The sequence below is a fragment of the Eumetopias jubatus genome, unplaced genomic scaffold (genome assembly GCF_037043125.1).
Source record: "Eumetopias jubatus isolate StellerSeaLion01/CBP00866 unplaced genomic scaffold, mEumJub1_p1.0 scaffold_1, whole genome shotgun sequence".
In the NCBI taxonomy this organism is placed as follows: Eukaryota; Metazoa; Chordata; class Mammalia; order Carnivora; family Otariidae; genus Eumetopias; species Eumetopias jubatus.
In genome coordinates this window covers 208,267,375-208,278,066 of record NW_028274807.1, presented here as the reverse complement: position 1 = coordinate 208,278,066, position 10,692 = coordinate 208,267,375, and the positions used below count along the sequence as shown (strand labels likewise).

At 45.3% G+C, this 10,692-nt stretch overlaps 1 protein-coding gene across 1 annotated transcript in view; it reads left to right on the top strand.

Annotated features, from left to right (window-relative positions):
- The first annotated feature begins 3,142 nt into the window (after positions 1-3,142).
- LOC114197679 (adhesion G protein-coupled receptor E2-like) overlaps positions 3,143-10,692 on the top strand; it is a 44,379-nt gene continuing 36,829 nt past the window's right edge. The window contains exons 1-4 of the mRNA XM_088023480.1: positions 3,143-3,212; positions 4,944-4,997; positions 5,231-5,350; positions 7,656-7,811. Of these exons, the coding sequence (XP_087879606.1) occupies positions 3,143-3,212; positions 4,944-4,997; positions 5,231-5,350; positions 7,656-7,811 (400 nt within the window). The remainder of the gene's footprint in view (positions 3,213-4,943; positions 4,998-5,230; positions 5,351-7,655; positions 7,812-10,692) is intronic.

Genomic DNA, 10,692 nt, shown 5'->3' with positions numbered 1-10,692 from the left:
TGATTTGAATTTCCCTGATGGCTAATGATGTTGAACATTTTTTCATGTGTCTGTTAGCCATTTGTATGTCATCTTCAGAGAAGTGTCTTTTCATGTCCTCTGCCCATTTTTTGACTTGATTATTTGTGTTTTGGGTGTTGAGTTTAAGAAGTTCTTTATAGATCTTGGATACCAGCCCTTTATCTGTAGCGTCATTTGCAAATATCTTCTCCCATTCTGTGGGTTGCCTCCTTGTTTTGTTCACTGTTTTCTTTGCTGTGCAGAAGCTTTTTCTCTTGATGAAGTCCCAAAAGTTCATTTTTGCTTTTGTTTCACCTGCTTTTGGACATGTATCTTGAAAGAAGTTGCTGTGGGCGATGTCAAAGTGGTTACTGCCTATGTTCTCCTCTAGGATTTTGATGGATTCCTGTCTCACGTGGAGGTCTTTCATCCATTTTGAGTTTATCTTTGTGTATGATGTTAGAGAATGGTCAAGTTTCATTCTTCTGCATGTGGCTGTCCAGTTTTCCCAGCACCATTTATTGAAGAGACTGTCTTTTTTCCATTGCATATTTTTTCCTGCTTTGTCGAAGATTATTTGACCATAGAGTTGAGGGTCCATATCAGGGCTCTCTATTCTGTTCCATTGGTCTATATTTCTGTTTTTGTGCCAGTACCATGGTGTCTTGGTGATCACTGCTTTGTAATGTAGCTTGAAATCGGGCAACATCATGCCCCCAGCTTTGTTTTTCTTTTTCAACATTTCCTTGGCGATTCGGGGTCTTTTCTGATTCCATACAAATTTTAGGATTGTTTGTTCCAGCACTTGGAAAAATGTCATTGGAATTTTGATCGGGATGGCACTGAAGGTATAGATTGCTCTGGGTAGCATAGACATTTTAACAATGTTTATTCTTCCGATCCATGAGCATGGAATGTTTTTCCATCTTTTTGTGTCTTCTTCAATTTCTTTCATGAGTGTTCTGTAGTTCCTAGAGTACAGATCTTTTACCTCTTTGGTTAGGTTTATTCTGAGGTAACTTACAGTTTTTGGTGCTATTGTAAATGGAATCATTTCTCTAATTTCTCTTTCTACAGTTGCATTGTTAGTGTATAAGAAAGCAACTGATTTCTGTGCATTGATTTTGTATCCTGCCACATTACTGACTTGCTGAATGAGTTCTAGTAATTTAGGGGTGGAGTCTTTTGGATTTTCCACATAAAATATCATGTCATCTGCAAAAAGAGAGAGTTTGGCTTCTTTGCCAATCTGAATACCTTTTCTTTCTTTTCGTTGTCTGATTGCTGTTGCTAGGACTTCTAGTACTATGTTGAACAATAGTGGCAAGAGTGGGCATCCTTGATTTGTTTCTGATCTTAAGGGAGAGGCTCTCAGCTTTTCCCCATTGAGGATGATATTCGCTGTGGGCTTTTCATAGATGGAATTTATGAGCTTGAGGAATGTTCCCTCTATCCCTATACCCTGAAGAGTTTTAATCAGGAAAGGATGCTGTATTTTGTCAAATGCTTTTTCTGCATCAATTGAGAGGACCATATGGTTCTTCTCTCTCCACTTTTTAATGTATTCTATCACACTGATTGATTTCTGAATGTTGAACCACCCTTGCCTCCTGGGGATAAATCCCACTTGGTCGTGGTGGATGATCCTTTTAATGTATTGTTGGATCCTATTAGCTAGGATTTTGTTGAGGATTTTGGAATCCATATTCATCAGGGATATCGGTCTGAAATTCTCCTTTTTGACGGGGTCTTTGCCTGGTTTGGGGATCAAGGTAATGCTGGCCTCATAGAATGAGCCTGAAAGCTCTCCTGCTGTTCCTATTTTTTGAGACAGCTTTAGGAGAATAGGTATTATTTCTTCTTTGAAAGTTTGGTAGAATTCCCCAGGGAATCCATCAGGCCCCGGGCTCTTGTGTTTTGGGAGGTTTTTGATAACTGCTTCAATGTTGTTACTGGTTATTGGTCTCTTCAGGTTGTCAATTTCTTCCTGTTTCAGTCTTGGTAGTTTATAGGTTTCTGGAAGGCATCCATTTCTTCCACGTTACTTAATTTATTGGCATATAGTTGCTGATAATAATTTCTAATAATTGTTTTATTTCCTTGGTGTTAGTCGTGATCTCTCCCCTTTCATTCATAATTTTATTAATTTGGGTCCTTTCTCTTTTCTTTTTTTTCTCCTTTCTCTTTTCTTTTGGATAAGTCTGGCCAGTGGTTTATTGATCTTATTAATTCTTTCAAAGAACCAGCTTCTGGTTTTGTTGATCTGATCTACTGTATTTCTGGTTTCTAATTCATTGATCCCTGCTTTAGTCTTAATTATTTCCTTTCTAATGCATGGCTTAGGCATAGTTTGTTTTTTTCCTCACAGTTCTTTAAGGTGTAAAGTCAGTTGGCTAGAGGCTTGGATATATTATTCAGCCATCAGAAAAGATGAATATCCAATTTTTGCATCAGCATTGATGGGACTGGAGGAGATTATGCTAAGTGAAATAAGTCAAGCTGAGAATGTCAATTATCATTTGTTCACTTATTTGTGAAACATAAGAAATCACATGGAGGACATAGGGAGAAGGAAAGGAAAAATGCAGGGGGTATATTATAGGGGGAGAAGAACCATGAGAGACTATGGACTCCAAGAAACAAACTGAGGGTTTTAGAGGGGGGGGATGGGTTAGCCCAGTGATGGGTGTTAAGGAGGGCACATATTGCATGGAGCACTGGGTGTTATAAGCAAACAATGAATCATGGAATACTACATCAAAAACAAATGATGTACTGTATGGTGACTAACATAACATAATAAAAAAAAAAAAGAAAAAAGATGTCTGCTACTAGATAATGGAAAAAAGATGATCTGTTCACTCTGTGCCACAGACCTCATAGGGGCCAAAATAGCAGTGGAATTACCTTCATGTTTGGGAGGTCTTCCTATATCAAAATGATAGAAAAAGTATCAAAGAGGCTTTCAGTATGAATACTAGAAATGCTAAGGAAATACTTAAAAAGAGCAGTTTGATTTTCAGAGATGTTCATGATGGGAAAACACAGGGGAAAGGAGTGTCTAGACCAGCAGTTTACTAAGTAGCTCATCTAAGACATAAGTAAACAGGAAGTCTTTTCAGCACACCCAGATCAAGACCAGATGGCATTTTCTGTGGCTGGGCTTGCCCGTGTCAGCACCATGAGGAATGGGCATCTAATGTTGCTGCCAGGTAGGGCAACTAAAGCTATCCAGGATCTCTATCCTGTTTGAGAATGTTCTCCATTCTTTGCTTTATTTCTAACATTTGCTCTATTCTTTATTTCCTACTATCTCTCTAAGGGAGAGCAGGAAAAAAATTTAAGATTGGAATTAACTCAGTTATATTAAGTTCTCAAAGAAGAAATTTAGTTAAACTTATTTCTAGGGCAAACGTGGGGACTTATCAGTGCTTCTCATTTTATTACATGTATTAAACCAGGTTCTCCAGAGAAAACATAATCACTAGTTTCTGTATATGTATCTATCTGTATAGAGATGTAAATGTGTGTGTGTATGTATATATGTTTATGTGTGTGTATTATTATATAGAGAGATGAGAGAGAATGTGTTAGTTTAAAAAATTGGTTTATGAAATAGTTAAAGTTGGAAAGTCCAAAATCTGTAGGGTAGGCTGGAAACCCAGGGATGTTTCCAGGGATGTTGATGTTGCATCTCAAGTCTGAAGTCAGTTTGGAAGCAGAATTTTCTCTTCCTTGGAAGAAGTCAGTCTTTTTTTCTCCTAAGGTCTTCAACTGATTGGATGAGGCCCACCCATATTATAGAGAATCTGCTTTACTCAGAGTCTACTGATTTAACTGTTAATCTCACTTAAAAAACCACCTTCACAGCAACATAATGCCTCCCATGAATGGAATGACAGACTCTAATAGGTGGCCAGGTGATTGCCTGTAGGGTAGATTCCTTCACACCTGCAGTGGTTTTCATACCATGATGTCTGCCCAGTGACCCATCACTCAGGACCAGATTGGGAGGTAAAGGGAAAGCCTGTTGCCCTCAGTGCACTGTAGGATGGCCAGGAGCTCACTTGGAAGGAACCATAGAAGCTATGGGTGCTGCACCTGGAGAGGCCACTTAACCAGGAGATGGTGACTCAAACTGCTAGTGTGATAGTTCTCACCCCTCACCTATCATCAGCTTCCCATCTTGTGATTCCATGGCTTCCTGCCCGACCAATACCACTGTGAGCTGGGACTCAGACTTGGGGATCACTCCCAAACCCATGCTCTTATTGTTTGCATTGAAACATGTATGTTGAACAGGGGGAGTGATCCTGGAAGAGAAATCCTCAAGGTAGATTTCCGCCATCGCCGTAGAAAAAAGGACCTGGCTGTGGGCAGAGCACACCAATCTGAGGACTCTGTGCTTCAAGATTTAACCCCTTTGATGGGAGAGGCTGTAATTTCTTTTTTTCCCCTCTTTTTAAAAGATGTATTTATTTATTTGGTGGGGGGAGGGTTAGAGGGGGAGGGAAAGGAAGAGGGAAAAAAATCCCAAGTAGACTCCCCACTGAGCGCAGAGCCCGGTGCAGGGCTCCATTTCCATCATGACCTGAACTGAAAGCCAGAGTTGGACCTCAACCTACTGAGCCACCCAGGTGGCCCTGGGAGAGGCTGGAATTCCTAAGTTGTGTCCCTGACATCACCTGTGTATATTCTGTCCCCTTACCTGTAGCAGGGAGGTTCCACAAGGATGGTGTCTGTTAGTGAGTGATCCCTTGGGAGTCCAGGGAGAGGGAGGGAAGAGGACTGGTCCTCAAATCTTCATAAATTACAAAAGCCTTGGGAGAGCCATGGGCCACAGCATCAGAGCCATCTCCCAGGATGCAATGGCCGTGAGGACAAGGGTTGAACCTGGAGCTCCATCTCCTCTCTGTGTCATCTCTCTGTTTTTTCTGTGCCAGGACTCTTGATGCTGCTGCTGTTGCCATTGGGAGCTGCAGCCCAGAAGTCTAGCGGTGAGTCTGCCCACCAACCCCACTGAGGCTCCGGTCTTCTGGAGATAACAGAAACCATTTCTACCTCCCCAAATGTCCAGAGTTTTCTGTCTTTTCCTCTTCCAATGGCAGCCATTCCTCTCCTTCCTCCACCTCCCCTCCTCTGCTCCTAGACCCCTAGCTGGCAGCTGGCTCCCTCCATTTCTTGACCCTTCTGAATGTGATGTCTGTCCCCACGGCCTCTATCATTACAGACTCAACTCGCTATTGCCCTGCGAACTCCGCTGTTTTCAATGACACCTCCTGTCGTTGCTCTCCGGGATTCAATTCTTCATCTGGGGAGATCTTCTACAGTGGCACTGAGCGTTGTGAAGGTACAGGGGTTTGGGGTGGTGCAGGGGCATGGAGATGGTGGAGGGAGGTGATGGGGGGAAGATGTTCTTCTCTCTATGCCTCAGTTTGCTTGTTTATAAATTAGGGAACCTACTCCTCATGGATGGAGTGAGATTTAAAATTTACACGTGTGAAGACTAGGTAAAGACTAGTATGGAGCAGACTGCCAAACACAAGTCTTTATTATGGTCACTGCTGTTATTACTATGATTATTCTCATAACTAAAGGAAAGGGGAGAGGTTGTGGAAGCAAGGAGAGGCAAGGAGAGGCCAGGGCCTGGAATCTCAGCCTCTCCTCCTAGTGTGAGCTCAGGGAGGAGACCTCCCCCTTGCAGTCATGGTTTCCCACCTTGCTTCTCACAGCAGTCCCATGAGGCAGGCAGAGCTACATGATTTTTTAAATGACCAAATTTGGGCTCAAAGAGATTGAGTGACCTGTCCAAAGTCCCAAAATTAGTAAGGTGGTTGAACCTAGATCTGGGTTGAAAATTGAGTTTTATTCTTCAACAACACAGGCTATAAAAGGAGATTATACTAAAATGGTTAAGGTGGTAAATTTTATATTATGTGAATTTTACAATAAAAATGGGGAAAAGGGAAATCACACTGTTTTTACACCAAGAAATACTCTTCATGTACTGAAAATCATCTTAGATGCATATTTACTAATAACGAAGGAAAATAGTCCTAATGTTTGGAAAGATAAGAAAAAATATCCCTAAAATTTCCCCTGTAGTCCCAGTAGTGGACTTATGTGTGATTTTTCTTGTGTTCATTTTTTTTTTTTTTACATTTTCTTTGTTCTTCTAAGTATCCATGTGCCATTTAATATTTGGGGAAAAGTAAATCTACCATGGAATAAAAGGTGGTGTTGTGACTCCCACCCAGCCCCTCCATGCCCCAGAGGTATCCCTAGCAGATCCCCCTGCATTTGTGTGTGTGTCTCATGGAGACTCGTGGCTGGGTGAGCATGGCAAGGAGCCCTGCTGATGGTGTGCCTGGATCCCAGCTCCTTCCTGGGAGCACACCTGTCAGGTTGAGGATTTCTCACCATCATGTCTTCCCCTCCCACATGCCTCATTCCCACCTGTCTCCCACTTGACTCCACCCCACCCAACAACCTTGAAGGCAGGTGTCCAACCATTGTCACCATCTGAGAAGAGAGGAGGGCAGGCCTATTGCCCAGAGGGGGGTGAACATGAATGTGTCAGGTGTGCATCTTCCCATATCCTGTCATGTCCTGGTGCTGACACCCACAGCATGGGCCTGAGGCCTTAGAGGGGATGTCCACAATTTCAGGTAGGAAACTGTGCTCTGGGGGACCCAGTTGCCTGTCCTGACTCAGCATGATGCCATGAGTCCTTTCAGGCTCTAAAAGTCCTGTTGCCCTGATTGGAATGTGCAGGAGAAAACATTCTTCCCTGCTTTGATGCATTCTTGTCCAGCTGGTTCTTATTAAACTGTTATTTTTAGCAGTAATGACCGAGACCCCCAGCTCTGTGGGTCCCTCAGATACTCAATGAACCTAGCTCATGGGACTCTTTGTTCTCATGTTTTGAGAACAGGGAGAGATAAGAGACTAGAACCACCCCCCCGCCAACAGCCACCAGTGACTCAACTGTGAGAACCTACATGCTGCTTCCTCATTTCATATCTGTGATGGTTCAGATAAAAGAAACTTCCTCTAGGGTTGGAGATAGCAAGACTCCTCCAGAGATACCCCGGAGCTTCTTGAAAATGCCAGACATTGGCAGCTTCGGGGAGCAGGTGATGAGGACTGTGGGGTGAACCTGGGTCACTGTGAGTAATGGGAGGTGGAGCCTGTCAATGGGCAGGGGCTTGAGCATCTGGCTTTATCCTCAGATGTGAAAGAATGTTACTCTGGACAGACTCCAGCCATGACTCCCTTCACTGACTCAGCATCGAGAGTGGCATTCAGTGCCATGGTCACCCCGACTGGAGCCCACTCCCAGGTCCCCAGAAATTCAGTGCCTCTGTCCACCCCACAAGGCCTGCAGAAGGGGATGCAGACCTCCTTCTAGCCCCCGTGATGGCAGAGCAGAGTGTCTGAATCTAGGTGCCCTTAGTCCCAGCCAGAGAGCAGAGATGCAGAACAGTGAGCAGACATTCAGAGCAGCTGGCTCCAGCTCAGACCTGCCCCAGGAATGCCATCTGCAAGCTGAGTTCTCTCCAGTCCTGTTGGTTGAGTTAGGCTGGAGGCCAGCACCTCTGCCCTATGGGAACTCACATCTTTGGGAGGTGACCCTTTGCCCTGTTGTGTTCCAGACATCAATGAGTGTGCACCACCTTCACTAGTGTCCTGTGGAAAATTCGGCGATTGCCAGAACACAGAGGGGAGCTACCACTGCACATGCAGCCCAGGATATGAGCTTGCTTCTGGGGCAAGAGTGTTCAGGGATGAAAGCGAGAACACGTGTCAAGGTGAGAACCACCTGCACCTTCCATCTCCCCATCCATGAGTTTTGGGGTCATTCACTGCACTTTCTCCAGGCATCAGAGAAGGTCCAGGTCACCTACCTGGTATCCTGTCCCTTTCCAGACTCCAAGGCTCAGAACCCTCTCCAAAGGGTCATTTCTGTAATTTTGGAATGTCCTCCTTGCCTGCCTGGCATCTTCTTTTATATTCTCTTATCTATTTATTTATTTTCCTTTTCTTTTTAAGTTTTTATTTAAATTCCAGTTAAGTAACATACAGCGTACTATTAGGTTCAGGTGTAGAATTTAGTGATTCATCGCCTCTATACAACACCGAGTGCTCATCAGGACATATGCCCACCTTCATCCCCATCACCTATTTAGCCCATCTCCCTTCACTTCCCCCTGGTAACCAGCATTTTGGTTTTTATAGTTAAGAGTCTGTTTCCTGGTTTGCCTCTATTTTTCCCCCCCTCTATGCTCATCTTTTTTTTTTTCTTAAATATGAGTGAAATCATATGGTATTTGTTTTTCTCTGACTGGCTTATTTCACTTAGCAAATAATCTCTAGCTCCATCCATATCATTGCAAATGGCAAGATTTCATTCTTTTTGATGACTGACTAAACTCCATTGGATATATATATATATATACCACTTCTTCCTTATCCATTCTTCAGTTGATGGACATTTGGGTACTTTCCATTGTTTGGCTATTGTTGATAATGCTGCTATACACATCGGGGTGCATGCATCCCTTTGAGTCAGTATTTTTGTATGTTTGGGCAAATACCTAGTTGGCATCTTATTTTCATAAAGCAAAAGAGAGAGATGGCATCATATACCTCACAAGCTGAGAGCATGTTTATTCCAACACAATATCCATCGTCAATGGATCCAACACAATCACCATCATCAATGACTGTCATGATGAATGGTGCCCCCACTGGAGCCCACATGGGCTTGGCCACACTGGGAGCTCTCTCAGACCCATGGGCCCTGAGGAATCCAGGGACCCTGTCCAGAAACATGGGAGGAGGGGCATTCGAGGGTGGGCCCATTGTTCCCAGCTGGCCCTGCCCCTGGCCAACATCCCCACCTAGAGAAGACGCTTCCTCCAGGTTGACTTGCTTCTCATCTGCTTGGCCTCCATCTATTTCCCCATGTAAGGCTCTGCCTGACTCTCCCTAATAATTTCAATTCACTGACCTGAGGCAAATTGGATGACCAGGATCTGGGAGGTTGTGTTGGGGGTGGGAAGGGTGATGTAGACCACCCCACACACTTGGAGATTCAGGTGAATGGAAGAGGGTCTCATCTGGACCAAATGGCAAGAAAGGGCAAATAGGAGACCATTGCCTCAAGCCTGATACTCTTCCAAGGGGGTCAACCCAGGTCCCATGTCAACTTAGATCACTTGGGGACAGAAGATGGAGGCTGAGCCCATTGTCAGGGCCCACAAGGTCACATGGCCAAGAACACAAAAACCCCCGCACCCCTCGCCATCAGCACCCATTCCTCATTCCAGCCAATCAGCCCTTGCTCACCACTTGCCTTGCTCAGATGTGGATTCTCACCACTTCCTGCCAGTCTAGGCATGCCTTCATGGGAATCAGAAAAAGTCACCTTCATCACCCCAAGAATGCTTGGCTGAATATCAGCCTCCACTGTCCTCCTCAGCTTGGTGCCCACTATCTGGGTGGCCCAGGACTGTCTGGCATCATCTTCATCTCCCTTCCTCTATGAAAGCCTTCTCTTTGAGGAACCTGGCTCAGGCACGGGTCTTGGTCCATCTCCATGGAGCTGGAGTCTCAGAGATAGTGTGGATGAGAACAAGCTGTCCTGCTAGGGTCATAGGGATTCCAATGGCAACTCAGGCAGCAAGCAGTTGCTCTGGGAAAGTAGGACAAAAGTCATCGCTGGGAGCCAAGATGGTCCTGCTTGGGGAACACTGTATTTCCCTTGCACTTGGTTCCCAGGAAGGTCCACCCTGGACTTGTCCAAGTCCTCAGGCTGGAACACAGGTGGCCATGATGTCCCTGCCCTACCTGGGAGCTGTCCAGAGAGACCAAGGGAACCAGACAGGGCAGACAGGGAGGACTTGGTCCACTTCTGGCAACACCTGGAAACAGAACATCTGAGCCACCATGCTTGCCCATAGCATGCCTCAATGTGAATTAGAAAAGGCACCCACTCACCAGGGAAGAGACAATGGGGCTTTCCAGATGCTCCTATCATGGGAAACAAGTGGAGGCACCCATCACCCTCTCCTTCCCCTTGCAGCTGTGGACGAATGTCAGCTGAAACCCAGAGTCTGTAAAAGCCATGGCATCTGCATCAACACCCAGTGCAGCTACACCTGCCAGTGCCCACCTCTCCAGAAGATTCCACCACAGGGCAGGGAGGCAACAGGGCCTTCTGAGCCTGGGGTTCCCTTTTGGAGCCCCCTGCCTCTCTGTGCACCCCCACACTTGCCCTTCCTCACCTGTCACAAGCAGGAAGTGTCACTTCTAGATCTGAGAAGGGGAAGCTCAGTCCTGAGCTGAGGAGGAAATGACTAAGAGCCTTGATTGGGAAGTCTAGCTCCCATGACTCAGTTTCCTTTTGCTATAGTTTTTGCTTGAAAAGGAGGATAGTGTCCCTGCTCAGTTCATCTTGAAGGAAGCTGCCATAAGGAGCCTTGGGAGTGGAGATGCAGCAGTACTTTCAGGACCTTGTATGCTCAGAGCAAGCAGTGAGGAGACAGGGAATCTGGGCTGTACAGGGCAGGGCTGACCCTGCTGGTCACTGCTGTCCCAAACTGCACCCATGCCATTAGTCCATCCACTGAGTCAACATGAAGGCAGATCAGTGTCACAGCCTCCCTGGTTAGAGGCCCTTCACAGCCT